The 17,756-nt window shown below is 37.5% G+C and overlaps 1 protein-coding gene across 1 annotated transcript in view; it reads left to right on the top strand.

The window, feature by feature from the left end:
* Positions 1 to 17,756, top strand: part of LOC150076552 (uncharacterized) — a 382,951-nt gene that overhangs the window by 179,353 nt on the left and 185,842 nt on the right. Inside the window, exon 9 of the mRNA XM_090387042.1 lies at positions 17,308 to 17,642. Within this exon, the coding sequence (XP_090243168.1) occupies positions 17,308 to 17,642 (335 nt within the window). The remainder of the gene's footprint in view (positions 1 to 17,307; positions 17,643 to 17,756) is intronic.

The following is a 17,756-nucleotide window of genomic DNA, read 5'->3' as shown; positions in this document are numbered from 1 at the left end:
AAGAAGCTTTATGGTTTTTAAGGCATAAGCGCTTCAAAATGCAGTCCTGTTTTGGCATAGAGACTCGTTTGCATCTGGTTCCTCTTTTCCTATCAGCAGAACCAGTATTCTTGAGTTTGGAAAGAAATCTACTCATTGTCGACTGATTACAAGATACTCTAATAATAAGCAATATGATGGGAAGAACATCCTTCCTCATGTAAAGCAACAGTAGCACTCTTTCTTTGTGGCGTCAGCTGCAAGTAACTTGCCACCTTGACACAGTCAAAGAATGACTGCAACTCTTGCAGAGCATGCTTATATAGCTGAAAGTAACAGCTGATGCAATATTACCTCATCACCCACACGTGTCACTCTTATCTGATGCAATCTGTAAGAAATATTGCCATATACTTACATTATTTGGATGACAATTACAATTTTAAGGGGTGGTGCACTTTCTTTGAACACCAGTGTATATATATATAGGCTGTGTATAATGTTATGTTTATAATATATATAACGAGCCCAACCATTATATATTTTTCATAGTTGAGGTTATTTTAATGGTAAATGTGTTCTGTTTTTAATGCTGTATGCATTAAAAGCAGAACTCTAAAAACTAACAGTAAAAATTCAGTTTTTACTCATTATTTTCCAGCACACTGAGATTGAAACCCCCCTCATTTCAGTTATGAAGTAAAAACTTCTCAACTCCGTAATTATGGCTAAGGGTTTGCTTACTTCCTTTGCTGCCTCTTTTAATATAACTGGATAGATTCCATCCACCCCCAGGTGCCTTTCTTGTTTTATATTCAACAATTTCTCCTTCACTTTACTCTTAGTTCCTATTTAGAATTTGCTGATGGTAACGTCATCAGTTAGTCTCACTGTATAGAATTTAAAAACTGACAAAGATTGTTACAGTCACCTTTACAAAAGCAGCAGCCATTCCTTTTACCATTGATAGTATTTACATCTACAAATAAATCCTGCCTCAATACACTGCGATCCCTGTCACCTAGTGGTTCTTTTATCTGCAGATTCTTAATTCCTGGAGAATAGCTGCTGATAATCAGATCAAGAGTATTGGTCTTTCGTTGCCACTCTAACATACTGCTGTAGTAAACAATCATCCAGTAAATCCACAAAATCTTGCTAGTGTGAGTGACCAACTCAAGTTCCAGTTAATAATATATGGAAAGTTAAAATCTCCCATTATAAGACATTCTGATTTACAGGCCCACTCTTTCTCAGCACAGCTGTTTCTTCTACTCATCACAGTCATTAGGCCTATAACACACTCCTCTCATTTTTGTTTTCCTAGTGCTTATGTCACATCAAACTGACTCCACATTGCACTGACCACCCATGTCAACTGGATGCACTCACTGCCTTAGATTTTGTGCTTCTTTAACTGAGAGCATAACCTCCCTCCTAACCTGTTTGTTGTCCTTTCTGTATACATTGTTCTACCCATATTCAAATTTTGTATCCCTTATATCTGAGTGACACCACCATCTCCAAAATTCCAGCAATGTCTGCATTTGATATCTTGACCAGCACTTCAAATTCATCAAATTTAAATACTATACTACCAGCATTGGTGCATGTAAGTATACATGTGCCTGTTCTTTCTTTTAGTTACCCAAACATAGTCTATGTATTTGCTTATCTCGTGATGACTCCCAGTAGTTTTTGAAATCCCTCGCACCTTGCTTTTGAGGTTGTTAATCTATTAGTCTGTGTATCCCCCTAAAATAGCAGTTTTCCAACCCACTTAACAAAACCTTGATAGCATCAGCAAATGTTCTTGGACCCTTTCTATTTAAATGCATCTCATACCTGTAGAAGCAGTGTTTCCTATTAACAAGCAACAACCATGCTGAGAAAAATACTACCCCTCGAGCCTTGCACAATATCTCTATGGCTGAATTGGTTAACAAGGCTCTCATCACATACTCCTTTCTGTCAGGACTGGGCAGAATTGCAGACACTTTCAAAATTTACTGTAACTCTCGAATTGTTTTCAACATTGTGCTATACCTGTTAAATAAGTCAGCTGATCTCCTACTCTTAGTCATTAGTGCCAACGTATGCAAATATCACCTTTTTTGCCCTTAAAGGCAGGAGAAGGCAGATTATGAGAAATCTTTGGCAAAGGATGCAAAGAAAAACAGCAAAGAATTCTTTACTTATGTAAACTCTAGAAGGAAGGGGATGAATCAGATTGGTCCACTTGATATGGATGGTTCAACTGTTGATGATCTAGCTCAGGTATCTAACAAACAAAATGAATATTTTGTTAGCTACCTGAGCAGGATCACCAGTTGAATACACCTCTGGCAGTAAACTAGATAATCTTGTAATAACTGAGAGTAAAGTGGAGGAGAAATTGTTGAAGATAAACATAAGAAAGGCACCTGGGGTGGATGGAATCTATCCAGTTATATTAAAGGAGGCAGCAAAGGAAGTAAGCAAACCCTTAGCCATAATTATGAGAGCTTCCCTGGACTCAGTGGAGGTACCCATGGACTGGAGATTTGCAAATGTGACTCCAATCCACAAAGGAGGACAAAGGGAGACACAGGTAATTGCGGACCTGTTAGTTTAACTTCTGTTCCAGGGAAATTAATGGAGGCACTGGTTAAAGAAGCATTGCAGGATCATCTAGACAAGACTTCAGTTATAGCTCGGACACAGCATGGGTTTCTTAAGGGGAAGTCTTGTCTGACTAATTTGATTGGATACTATGATAGTCACAAAGGAACTGGATGCAAAGATAACTTTGATATCATATATTTTGGTCTTAGAAAGGCCTTTGATACTGTTGCACATGGAAGACTGGTGCACAAATTGGAGCAGTGTGGAGGAAAATTGCTGCTAATTCTGGGGGTAATTCTGCAGGCAGATACAAAGTTTTCTGAGCAGTGCAGACGGTCTGCAAGAGTAGCTCATGTTGTCTTGTCAATGGTATACAGAAATTTTTCTAGCAGGGATAAGGAGGTGATTATCCCCTTGTATAAGGTAATGGTCAGGCCACACCTTGAGTACTGTATACAGGTCTGGAGGCCTCATTTTAAGAAAGATGTAGAGCTGTTGGAATGAGTACAGAGAAGGGCAACAAGATTAGTGAACAAAACAAAGGGTTGCCCTTACAAAGAAACGCTTAAATTTTGAAAATTAGTGTCTGGAGACTAGGCACTTGCGAGGTGATCTGATTGAGGTATATAAAGCCTTGAATGGTTTTGAGCATGCTGAATGCTGATGGGATTCTTCCTCTTGCTCAGAGTAATCACCTGAGAGGGCATAAATTCAAATTGAGGAAAGACGGTTGTAGAATAGATGTGCAGAAGTGTGCCTTTAGCCAGCGGGTGGTTGATTGGTGGAACAAACTTCCATCTGTCGTTATAGAAGTTGATAGCTTAAATAGATTCAAGGCAGAACTTGACAAACATTTGGAGCGAGGGAATGGGTGAAATAAGGGGTGTTTTTTTTTTTTTTTTTGGCTGATGCTATATAAGCTTGCTTTCTTGCATCATGTGCCCTTGCTAATGCTAAAAGATGATATCTGCTCTGCAATTTCATCAACCTTTGTCCCTGGTAGACATACCCTGGTCCTATTCCACCTATCCTTTTGCACAATATATTTCCTGTTTCCCATGTCTTGTTATAGACATGTTGATGAGAATACCCCTGCTTACATCGGCTTTGATGTTGGTAATTTTAACACGTTGTCTGCTGCGTTGGCCGTATATATCCAACACCATTATGTTTTTCAGGCGCCGCATCGAACATATATTGCCGACACCCATTGTTTCAGTTAATAATATATGCTATGCGGTGCATAGCATATATTATTAACATATACATATACATATAACCTATACAGCCAACGCAGCTCCCACTGTTTCAGTGGGAGCTGCGTCGGCTGTATAGCGCTGACGATTGTTGGAAATTTACGTTATTTTTGAAAAGCGTGGCTTCCAGTGTTACATGTGATGAAATTTGCATGGTGCTATGAGAAAAAAATAAGCGAGTAACTGGTCATTATTTAAAAATTTTTTATTATTACAAATTTTATAATTACAAAATTATGAAGATTTATGGTGTTGTCCAAAACACTCCAAACACATGAAAGGCTGATGAATACAGTCTGGGCAATACGTGAAAATTCTTTTCCCCTTTCTGCTAGCAACTGATCTTCCTTCCGACTCTCAATTTTGCATAACAAAAAGTGCACATCCTTCTAACTTTCTTGTTGTTTGCATCGATTTTTGTCATTAGTATATGAGTCTTACTATATTTTGGCTTTTCACGTTTCTCTTTCCGTTCTATATTTAGCAAATCCGTGGCTACCTCTTCCCGAAAGCTTCTTATTTTTATATGTTTTTGTATAGCATTCTTGTATACTACATATGCATTGACAACTGATATTCTATTGCTAATTTCCAGAGCACTTTACCCTCCCTTTCTTAGCGTTGTGGCATATGAACCCATTTGATCCAACAGATCAATGCCTGCCTTTCCCTTATTATAAGCCAGAATAGGAAGTGATTTTTTTTTTTTTTTTTTTTTGCTTCTTTCCATCTTCCTTTACTGGTAGAGGGTCCATCAACCATTTCTGGGGCATGCTTTGTTGTTAGTAGTCTCTCATCTCGAGCATCTCACCACTTTAGAACAATAATTCCATTTTTCTCTTCCTTGGCAATCATCTCCACTTTATTTAGCTTTGAGTACATGAATTCTTTGGGCATAAATTTTTTATTCACTCAATGTACCAACAACGTGAGTTTTTTTTTTTTTTTTATGAAGAAACGATAAAACCAGATGGTAGCTGGTATAAAGGTTGTCTACGTACAAGGTGTGACCTTCATTTAGAAGTCCTTGCGATAACTCTTTGCAGCTAAACCTACTGATTTTATATAATTTTCAGATTTACCTGAATAGATCTTGCTCGACCAGGTATATCCTTCAGTGGAACATTAACTTGAACAGCTTGATTCCATACCTGTGTGCTTTATTTGGAATATACTGCCGGAATATCAGCCTGCCCCTCCGAGGAATAAGAGTTTCGTCAATGACGAAATCTTCGCCAGGGAAAAATATTTTCTTATATTTCAGCTGCAAAACATCTATCAGGTGTTGTATCTTACTGAGTCTGTCCCCTGGAATAGCGGTTTCATTGTCTGAAAAGTGAATGAGGCACAACAGCAATTCAAATCAGTTGTGAGACATAATTTTTGTTACTTAATTATTTTTATAAATAGGTTTGGTTGACCAATAAGATGCAATACTGCCCAATCTTACTAGTCCCATCCACATAAGAAGCCCGAAAAACTTTCTCATCTCATCAGCAGTTGTTGAAACCAACTTTAATAGATGACTCTGCCGCGAAGCCCGAGTACTCTGAATTTTCTGTTCGGCATATCAGTTTGTTTCCATTACAATAAGATTTATTACTCTATCAGAAAATAATAAAAATGCCTCAAGATGAGCAATGTTTCTTGATATGTCTATTTGCAGTCCCAATTTGCCTGTAAAATCAAATCTTTTTTGGTGTCCTTCATATTCAGTCCATTCAGTAGCGTGATTTGTTTCAGTCGTTTCAATCTCAGGTTCTTCGGTATTTTCAAATTGCTCATCCTTGTTTTCTTCTTCCATCCAGTCTTGAAGCACTGTCCCAGTCAGGATCTTTTACCGAATCATCAGAGTCGAAATCTTTTTCCTCTTCAGAATTGCTACTAAGATTTTCAGCAATTTCTCTTAGTTCTTCTTCCTTTAGTAATTTTCTTTTAGCCATTGCTGTTTAGATTTTTTTTTTTTTTTTTTTTTTACAACACACTTGTACAAACTTGTGGAGAAACAACACAATAATAATGGTGATAATACAGTGCACTAATGAACTTGTTTTCACAAAATCTCTAACAATACTGATAAACTTATTGCGACGTTTTAGAGTTTATTTGATCGTAATTAGTTTTACTGCAGCATTCGCTGCATGTGCAATAAACTAATCACAAACGACCTTCATATGTATGCCATAATAGCGTCACACATATGTGGCCAACATGGCATCTCGGCTGCATATATATGACAAAAAAAAAAAAAAAAAACACTCCTTTTTTTTGATATTTTAAGTGAAAAAAACTGCATAACACTGACATTTCAATATTTATTTTAGAATTACTAATCAAATTATTTACTAAATATTTTTTGACTCCAGGGAAAATTTTTTCTTAAACTAGCTTGGCAGTCAATGTGTTAAAATAAACACCATGGCATTTGCTGATGACCTCATCCTGGTGGTGTCAATGTCCTCAGGGCTCCAAAATTTATTGGAGCCCTGAGGACATTGACACCACCTGTCCTCATAAGGTATGAGGCTGTGTATAAGTTTCTAGAAAAGACAGGCCTGCAAATAAATATTGCTAAATGTTGGACTTTATCTATGGTCCTTTGAGGGAAGGAGAAGCAGCTTAAAATTGATGATGGGAGCATCTTTGCCAGTGACAGTTACTTTCCAGCTGGGCACATAACTTCTGTGTGGCCGTACCTTGCGGTACTGTTTACTCCCTCAGGGAGAGTATTGGCCAGGGTTGAAACGTTGGAGTTGAGAAAAGCTTCACTCAAACTGCAACGAAGGTTGTTTATCCTCAGGGCCTATGTATACCCTAGGCAGTTTCACTTTTTATTATTATTATTATTATTATTAGCAAGTGGCCCCTAGCCAGAAACTGGCAACTCCACTATATACATATATGTATTATACACCTTCATATGATATACAAAAATATGAATCAGAAATATAAATTGAGGCACAAGGAGGCACTGATCTTATGGAGTCAACAAGAGAAGATAGTCTATAAACCTTCTACTCAACTTTCCTCAAGTTCAAGCAGCAGTAATCTTCTCTGGAACAGTTTCTTGGAAAAATTTTGGAAAGCCTGAAAATCTTCCTGTCTTAATTAAAAATTTGAAAATTTCTCCTTGCTTGGTGCTGCACCCTTCTCCTGAGTACATTCAGTTGAGGGCACCAACAGGGGACTACCTGCTTCCTCAGTTTTTTCCGTGGGATAGGCAGGTCTGCTGTTTTTGTTAAAATGTTTGTCATAGTCAGTGCTTGTTCGTTTGGGCTACAGTTGCCTCATCTAGACCAATCATTTTCCTGTTTTTGCGGCTGTGTACAAGGGGATAATCAACTCCCTGTCCCTGCTAGCAAAATTCCTATATATCATTGACAGGACTCCATGATCTGTCATGGCAGCCCATCTGCACTGCTCAGCAAACTTCATATTTGACTGCACAATTATCCCTAGGTCTTTTCCACTTCCCTGAGTGTAGCACTAACACATTAGGTATGTTTCTCTTGGGTTACTGCTGCCCATATGCAGTACTTTGCATTTGTCATGTTAAACTTCAGTTGCCACTTCTCAGTGCATTTGCCCAACTTGTCTAGATTGCGCTGATTCTCTTTAAAAATTACAGCTGTGAATTACAGGCTCCGAAAAAGCGATAAGTGTTTGCCTTTTTATTTACCTAATTGTTATTTTATATGTAGTCTTATAGTTATTGTTACACTGGTTATTTTTTTTTTTAATTTAGATAAAGTTTAATAAGTTTAAGTTTAATAAAGTTTAATAAATTTAATTAATTAATTTAATTTAATTAATTAATTAAATTTATTGATCTTATTAATTTAAAATATCATGCCTCAGACTAGAGCAGCAAAGCAACGGGCACAATGCGGCAGGAGTGCTGTGACTCGGGGGAGAACTGTGGGGAGCAATTCTCCAATGCATCACAGCCTAAAAAAATGTGCAACTTGTGAAATGTTTGCCGAACTCTCTGGAACAGACACATGATCTAGCCAAGGAGGATGTCTTTCTGTGTGCCAGGTGCAGAGAGTGTCTAGAAATTAAGCGTCAACTCAGAGTGCTACTGGGCATCTATGAGAGCTTGAGGTGTAGGGTAGATGCCCTCGAAGAAATTAATATGAGGGGCCTGTCAAGCCCTCAATGCCAGAGCTCACTCCTGGGCATCAGGCAACACAGCGGCAATCTCCAAGGCAGAATGCGCTTTTCCCAAAGGAACTAGTTATTGTTGGTGACTCTACTGTCAGGGAGATGGGGAATATACTGTGTAAAAAGAATAGATGGAACAGGACCAGGGTATGTCTGCCAGGGGCAAAAGTTGATGATGCTGTAAAGCATATATCATCTTTTCAGGGCACAAAGGGTGATATTGTTGTACACGTTGGCACCAATGACATTAAGAGTAGGAGATCTGCAGATTTACTTAACAAGTACAGGTCAATGTTGCAAAAAATTCGCGAGTTAGGATTAAATTCGAAAGTGTCTGCAATTCTGCCCAGACACGATAGGAGGAAATACATGATGAGAGCCTTGTCAATCAATTCGACCCTAAAGGGAATATGCAAGGCTCAGGGGGTAGAATTTTTTTTCAGCGTGGACTGTGCTTGTTAACAGGAGAGACTGCTTCTACAGAGATGAGATACACTTAAGTAGAAAGGGTGCAAGAATATTTGCTGATGCTATCGAGGCAGTGTTAGGTGGGTCAGAAAACTGCTAGCTTGGGGGGGGGGATTCACAGACTAAAAGGTTAAAAGTAGCTGCAGGCAGAGGTGAAGGTGATTCTTGCACAACTTCTATTAGAATAAGTAGCGACCTGGAGCAAAGGGTGTTGGGGGGGTTTCAGGGACTGATGGCAGTCATCGTGAAACAGGTGGGTATATGGGATGTTAGTTATTTGGTTTTTAGGAGCATTAGCAACTAAGGCCATATTGCTCCGGGATATGCGGTGGTCATTCCCTGACCTTTCCGCATCCTTCGTATTTGGTGGTGACGGGCTCGAACCCTGGTCTAATCAAGAAGCGTGTACTACGCACTGCTGCTCCTTCCCACCTGGCTACGGAGACGCCTATATGGGATGTGTTAGGGTAACTAATAATAAGGATAGGTACATGTATACCAATGCTAAAAGTATAGTAAATAAATTTGATGAATTTGAAGTGTTGGTCAAGACATCAAAGGCGGATATTGTTGGGATAGCAGAGACATGGTGTCACACAAATATAAGGAATGCAGAACTGGAATTTATGGAGTAAATTTGTGCAGAAAGGATAGATAGGAAGGGAGGTGTTATGCTGTTAATTAAGAAAAACATAAAATCAAAGGAAGTGCATCCAGTTGATATAGATGTACAGTGCACTGCTGAGTCAGTTTGGTGTGACTAAGCACCGTGAAAGCAAAAATAACAGTAGGAGTGTGTTACAGACCTAATGAGTAAATGAACAAATGTACAGAGAAATGGAGTAGGCTAATAAATCTGAATGTCTTATAATAGGGGATTTTAACTTCCCAGATATTGACTGGAACTTGTGGGTTGGTCACTCACACACTAGTAAGACTATTGTGGATTTATTGGATGATTGTTTTCTGCAGCAGCATGTTCGAGAGGCAACCAGAGAGGGTAATACTCTTAATCTGGTTATCAGCAGTGATCATTCGTGTATTAAGAATTTGCAAATAAAGGAACCACTAGGTGGCAGTGATCACAGTGTACTGATGTGGGATTTACTTAAAGATATAATTACCATCAGGGGTAAAGGAAAGGGTTTTTGCTTCCATGAAGGTGAGTACAGTGGTCTCAGACAGTTTTTAAATTCAGTACAGTAAGATCAACTGACGATGTTACCAACAGTAAATTCTAAGTGGGAAGCATTCAAGGAATTAATCATGGATGCTATTAAAAGTTTCATACCTATTAAGAAATATTATTCAAGGTTGAGGCCTAAATGGTTATCTAATGAAGACTCTTGACAGAGAAAAAAAATGCATGGGATGCATATAAATTATCAAGTGACTCAGAAGCCTCTGGCAGATATAAGCTAGTGTGTAATCAGGTCACAAAGGAGGTTAGACAGGCGAAGGCAGATTATGAGAAATCTTTGGCAAAAGATGCTAAGAAAAACAGTAAGGATTTCTTTACTTATATAAACTCTAAAAGGAAGGGATGAATCTGATTGGTCCACTTGATATCGATGGTTCGACTGTTAATAATCCTGCTCAGATAGCAAACAAACTGAATGAGTATTTTCCATCTACATTCACACATGAGGAGTTAAGGTTTGAAAATGGCAGAAGGTTATCAAATTGTAGCAAGGTGATTAATGATTTTGTAATAACTGAGAGCAAAGTGGAGGAGAAATTGTTGCAGTTAAACATAAGAAAGGCACCTGTGGTGGATGGGATCTATCCAGTTATATTAAAGGAGGCGGCAAAGCAACTAAGCAAACCCTTAGCCATAATTATGAGAGCATCCTTGGACTCAGGGTAGATCCCCACGGACTGGAGATTAGCATTAGTAGGAGCATATGATGCAAGAAAGCAAGCTTATGCAGCATCAGCCAAAAAAAAAAAAAAAAAAAAAAACACTTCCACTTCACCCCTCCGTTCATTCGAAATACCTGTCCAGCTGAGCCTTAAATTTATTTAGGCTATAAACTTCCACGACAAGGGATGGAAGTCTGTTCCACCAACCAACCACCCGCTGGCTAAAGGCAATTGCCACACATCTATCCTACATCTGTCTTTCCTCAATCTGAATTTATGCCCTTTATGCCCTCTCAGGTGATTATTCTGAACAAGAGGAAGAATCCCATCAGCATTGAGCATGCTCAAACCATTCAAGGCTTTATACACGTCTATCAGATCACCTTGCCAGTGCAAGCTGATCTGATAGAGGTGTATCTAGTCTCCAGACACTGTAATTTGCAAAACTTAAGCCTTTCATTGTAAGAGCAACTCTTTGTTCCATTCACTAATCTTGTTGCCTTTCTCTGTACTCGTTCCAGCAGCTCTACATCCTTCTTGAAATGAGGCCTCCAGACTTGTATACAGTATTCAAGGTGTGTCCTGACCATTGCCTTATACAAGAGAATAATCACCTCCTTATCCCTGTATATCATTGACAAGACACCATGAGCTACTCTTGCAGCTCGTTTGCACTGCTCAGAGAACTTCATATCTGCCTGCCCAATTACCCCCAGGTCCTTTTCATTTCTGCCTGTCAGTGTAGTATCACAGAGTTGATACATTGCCCTGGGGTTGCTGTTTCCCATATATAGTACTTTACATTTGTCAATGTTAAACTTCATTTGCCACCTCTTAGCCCATCTGCTCAACCTTTCCAGATCCTGTTGCAACAGCATAGTGTCAGTAATGTTCTTAACAACCCTGCCAACCTTTGGCAGGGTTGTTAAGAACTGGTGGCGACGGGCAAACTTGCATCTGCAAACTTGGAACATTAAGCTTGATATACTATCATCAGTATTATTTATAAATACAGAAAACAATAAAGGACTGAACCCTGAGGGACTCCACTAATAACATTAGTCCACGATGAGCAGTGTTGATTGATTACCACTCTCTGTCTTCTACCCCTCAACCATCCCTTTACCCATAGCAGCAATTTGCCTCCAATGCCACACTGCTCCAATTTGTGCAGCAGTCTTCCATGTGCAACAGTATGAAAAGCCTTTCTGAGATCCAAGTATATAATCTCAAAGTTATTCCCTGCATCCAGTTCTTTTGTGACTGCATCATAGTATCCAATCAAATTGGTTAAGCAGGACTTCCCCTTATCAAAATCATGCTGTGTCCGAGCTATAACTGAAGTCTTGTCGAGGTGATCCTGTAGTGCTTCTTTAACCAGTGCCTCCATTAATTTTCCTAGAACAGAAGTTAAACTCACAGGTCTATAATTACTTGCCTTTGATCCTCCTTTGTGAATTGGGGTCACATTTGCACAGATGTGCAAATGTATCCCAAATTCACAAAGGGGGATCAAAGGGTGACACAAGTAATTATAGACCAGTTAGTTTAACTTCTTTTCCATTAAAATAATGGAGTCACTGGTTAATGATGCATTGCAGGATCATCTAGATAAGACTGCAGCAATAATTCAGACACAGCATGGGTTTGTTAATGGAAAGTCTTGAAATGAGGCTTCCAGACTTGTATACAGTTTAGATATAATTCCTATATCTAAAATAAAGGTAATCCCTGTTGATTTATAATATAATAGAATATAGGAATTATCGAGCACTTAATAGCTCTCAATTATCAAATGAAAGACTATTGTACAAATTGGAGCACAATGATATTAAGGGTAAGTTGCTACAATGGATAAAAGGATGGTTGAGTGGGAGAAGACAGAGGGTGGTAATTAATGGGTGCTGCTCTTTGTGCGGCGCCTCCGTAGCCAGGTGGGAAGGAGCAGCAGTGCGTAGCACACGCTTCTTGATTAGATCGGGGTTCGAGCCCGTCACCACCAAATACGGAGAATGCGGAAAGGTCAGGGAATAACCACCGCATATCCCGGAGCAATATGGCCTTAGTTGCTAATGCTCCTAAAAACCAAATAACAAACAAATAACAAAGCTGCTCTTCGTGGACTAATGTTATTAGTGGAGTCCCACAGGGTTTGGTGTTGGGTCCTCTGTTGTTTTGTATATTTATCAATGATATTGATGAAGTTATATCAGGCTTAGTGTCGAAGTTTGCAGATGATACAAAGTTTGGCAGGGTTGTTAATGACAGTAGTGACAGTGTGCTACTGCAACAGGATCTTGATAATTTGTGCAGATGGGCTAAGAAGTGCCAACTTAAGTTTAACCTTGACAAATGCAAAGTACTGTATATGGGTAGAAGTAACCCCCAGAGAAATGTACCAACTGTGTGGTGTACTACACTTAAGGTGGTAGAAAATGAAAAAGACCTGGGAGTAATTGTGCAGTCAGATATGAAGTTTTCTGAGCAGTGCAGACAGGCGGCCAGTTCAGGTCATGGGGTTTTGTCAATGATATATAGAAATTTTGCTAGTGAGGAAAAGGAGGTGATTGTCCCTCTGTATAACGCAGGTCACGTCTGTATAATGATCAGGTCACGCCTTGAGTACTGCGTACAGGTCTGGAGGCCCCGTTTTTGGAAGGATGTAGATTTTCTTGAGCGTGTACAGAGAAGGGCAACAAGATTGGTGAGGGGAATGAAGGGATCCTCTTACCAAGAGAGGCTTAACTTCTGCAAATTGCAGTGGCTGGAGACTAAGCACCTGCGCGGTGATCTGATTGAGGTGTATAAGGCCTTGAATGGGTTGAGCCTGCTGAATTCTGATGGGATCCTTCCACTTGTTCAGATTACGAACCTAAGGGGTCATAAATTCAAACTAAGAAAAGACAGATGTAGAATAGATGTGCGGAACTTTGCCTTTAGCCAGCAGGTGGTTAATTGCTGGAACAAACTTCCATCTGTTGTTGTGGAAGTTGATAGGTTAAATAAATTTAAGGTGGAACTGGACAGGCATTTGGAGGGAATGGTGTGATTTTTTTTTTTTTTTTTTGGCTAATGCTGCATAAGCTCATACACTTGCTTTCTTGCATCACATGCCATTACTACTACTACTAGATCCAGCTGGAGTAGATTACTATCTTTACTGTCGTTAACAACCCTGCCAACTTTTGTATCATCTGCAAACTTGGATATTAATCCTGATATACCTTCATCAATATCATTGATGAAACACAAAACAACAATGGGCCTAGCACTGAATCGTGGGGAACTTCACTAATAACATTTGTCCACGAAGAGCAGTGTTCATTGATTACCACTCTGTCATCTCTCACTCAACCATCCCTTTATCCATTGTAGCAACTTACTCATAATGCCATACATATGCGCTATATGTAAACATCCGATCTCGAATTTGCCGTTTTTCTTTTGTGCGTCCTGCAAAGTATATGTAAATATCTATAGCAGTGTTTTTCAACCTTTGTCCATGTCACATTAGTGTGCTGCAAGTATGCCATGGAAAATGCAAATTAGAAAAAATTAATAAATACAAGTTTTGTAATAAAAATTAATTCAAACAATTCGTTTATATATGCTGTACCAATTTTGAGTACCTTCCGGTGGTCAATTTGGCATCACGTTTTGATTCCTACTACTAGATCTGTTCACCTATACTACACATATAATAAGTGTATTATAAAATATATCCAACATAAATAACTTTGTGAATATATGAGCACAGTATTGATTGTAGTGTTCCACATAATTTTAGCATCTTGAAAACTTGGATATTAATTTTTGCGGAAACGAAAAGGTTGAGAAAATTACTCTGATAAAAATTATAGAGTTTTTTTTTTTATTATTATAAGCAAGTAAAGAATGTCATAAGTCATGTCCATTTCTGAATAGTCAGAGGGATGTCTGTTTGAATTTTAAAAAATGGCTATCAAGTTTTTAATAGCAAAAAATTGCAAAACAATATTAAGAAGAAAAATAAGAATACCTAGTCTGCTTTATTTTTATTCTCTGAGAATATTTTTTATTATTTTCATAATCTTTGACCATTCAAAATTCCATAGTGTTTTTTTTTTTTTTTAATTTGTTTTGCTACAGGAATTACCCTTATTTTGCCTGTATGAAAATAGCTTTTAAAATTGAAGGAGAGAGATCATGCTAATCAGCCATTGTTGCTTGATTTGGGCTTACAAAAGCCAAAATTGTCCGAAATCCTGATGTAGAAGATAGATACTATTACATCTGAATATATTACATATATTCAGATGTAATACTGATACTATTACATAAGAATTTATTTTATGATTTTTTTAAAAAAATCTGATTTGATCTCAGTTTCACTCTAATTTTGGACAAAGTCAAAATAAAAAGAAATTAATATTTATTCTTTATTTACAAATTCATTTTCACAAATTTTCATACTCCACTAAGAAATTCTCCATAAAACCAGCTTCAAAATGTAATGAATCCTTATTTTAACTGTATTGAGATTATTTTTTATTTCCATTGTGACTTCTCTATCGCTGATTTAGAGATTATTTGTTAGGTGATTGAACAACTAGTAAGTTTCATTTAATCTGTGTAAAGTTAAAGTCCACTATAATGAAAGAAATCAGAATTTGATTTGTTCATTAACTGATTGTTTATATGTTTATATCACAGACAAAAATACAGTCCATTCCGGTTATATGGGGCATGTCGGGACTAGTGCATTTTGGCCCGATTAAGCGGCTGCCTCAATTATCAGAAGTTTCACGTAAATAGTTAAAAATACAATGTACACCCCCCCCCCCCTTACAATTGGTTCACTGTACAATCAAATCACGTTACGACGAACTCAACATAGTAAAGTTGATGAACTCAACATAGTTCACTATACGATGTGCAGTAAGCGCCGGTTATTGTGATCACGTTTGTGAATTGAATTTTAATTCTATTAAACAGCGATTCTAATTAGCGAAAATAGGAGGAATATTAAGCACAAATTTACCCTTTATTACCTTACCAATTGAAAAATTAAGTGATACGTGAAAATCGGAAGAATATACGTGATAATCGGAATAATTAATACGTACTGTAAATTGAATTTTAATTTGTGAATTGAATTTTAATTCTATTAAACAACGATTCTAATTAGCAAAATTAGGAGGAATATTATCCACAGGCTATAAAAGCAAAGATATATTAATCAGAAATTTACCCTTTATTACCTTACCAATTAAAAAATACGTGAAAATCGGAATAATTAATACATACTGTAATATGTACATACGAACTAGTTGACATTTCTGTTCACTGACATTTGTGGGTGAGGGCTAAAATTTAAAACAGTAAAAAGATAAGCAATCAATAACAAAGAACACGGCACACACAAATTGCAAGTAACACAATATGCGCAAGTGAAAACAGAGTAACGAGTTACAAAGTTTTAAAAATAGGAATGAAGAGAAGATCTGAAAATAAATTTTTTTATATGAAGATTTCATGGAAGTGAAAACACATTTCACCATAATAATAACCCACAGAATTCTAGCTGTTGGTATTATCGCAAATTCAGTAAGATTGGGTTTACTGTCCATTTATGATATATTTCACTAACAGAAAAGCCCTATAAACAGGTGACTGCTAATTGTTTTTATTGATTTATGGTTGTGACCTCCAGAATTTCGACTGAACCACGTGGTACCGTCGGAGACAATCGTAGGATAATCTCCAGTGCTGCGGTCTCCTGCCCTGATTAAATGGCATGCTGTCCCAATTAAGCAAAGTAAACCCTGGCTATTTTCTCCATTGGTTTCTGTTTTTTAAGATTTGCCCCAAATAAACGGCTGCCCTGATTAACCGGTGGCCCAAATAACCGGAATGCACTGTTTGTTTTCCCAAAGTTTGTCACATCATACTGCCTCAGTATAATTATCTGCCACATATACTTGTCTTTAATCTACTTGCATAGCAATTAAAAACATTAATCCATATCCCCTTCTTGTTACGTCTTCTCTACTAAAGGATTTTCCAGTTTATGGTATATTTACGTATTCATATTTTGCATCCAATATATATCAAAATGACAGTATGCATCTGATATTCCTATTATGTCAGTTTTTGCTGACTATCAGTACAACAGTCATAAAATTAATTATTAAATAGAATTAACATGCAAACATATGAAAGCTTGTCCTTTTCTTTTCATTGTAACTCTAACCTATCTCAAGTTGATTACAGTGCTTTATCCAGGAATTTTACAGTTGGATATTTGGTTAGTTTTAGCATTCTCCTGTGTTTGGTAATACTGTATAACTTTCTCACAGACCATGTCCTTAGAGCCAGTTCTTGTTCTTGGCATCATATGTTGTAGATAGTTAAAATTTTCATTACAGAATAAGAAATAAAGCTTTAGTGTCAATTATTCTGTCTAACTGGGCCTTATGAACAGTCTGTGGCCTGTGTGTTGCCTGTTCCAAGTTTTGATGAAGAAAATACATATTGCACGTACTTGTTCGCCATCACAGTTTTGGAAATACAGCACATTTGTGAATGCCATATTAAAAGATATTGAAAACAGTTTTATTACATTGATATGAATCAAGTAAACAGTGAATGTACCATTAGTATATACTTTGAAATGAATAAATACTCTTTATTGTACATCAAGAAAATGAACAGTACTGGTATACCACTACTCTTTATTACCCTTCACAGCCAAAAAGGCCAGAGGTTTAAAAAACTCCTTGGCAGGGAATTGAACCCCAGTCTTCCATGTGATTTTGGGGGGAGGATACTAACCACTATACCAGTGAGGACTTATAATGGCCCCAAATACTTGAAATGCAACTGTGTTGTGTTTATGCCACCTTTATTTCTAACAGTAGTTAATAAATTAATGATAAATATTTATGATGAATACAAAATTTATTCATGTTGACTGAAATTTTTTTTATTGCAGACGATATGTTCCTCCAATACAAAGGCGAAGAAATATTCAGAGCACGAAAAGAGTAATTAATGTAACTGGACCACCTCCTCTACACCCTGCAGTCAAATCTTATGCACAGCATATATCAAGTCCTCCTGGTATACAAGTTCCCTTCAAAACAAGTTCTCTTCCATCTGCAAATTGTTTCTCACACCCTTCTCCTCCTTCCTCCAGTACTCCCTCCCTGAAACAGTCTCCTAGTCCTTCATCTTCTCATTCCTCTCAATCTCCGCATAGTCCTGGATTCCCATCACAAATTGCACTTCAAATGGCATCAAAGGATTTCCCAGAAATTAAAGGTGTTGGTAAGTACGTAAATTGGAAGATATGTATAAAATAAATAATAATTTCTTTAAAAATTTTAAAATGGTGAAAAAATGGAATGTATAGCACCAGGTACATTTGGTATAAACTTATTA

Source organism: Mastigoproctus giganteus, chromosome 13, assembly GCF_048544385.1.
Source record: "Mastigoproctus giganteus isolate SK-2022 chromosome 13, ASM4854438v1, whole genome shotgun sequence".
NCBI lineage: Eukaryota > Metazoa > Arthropoda > Arachnida > Uropygi > Thelyphonidae > Mastigoproctus > Mastigoproctus giganteus.
This window is presented reverse-complemented; position numbering and strand designations above follow the sequence as displayed.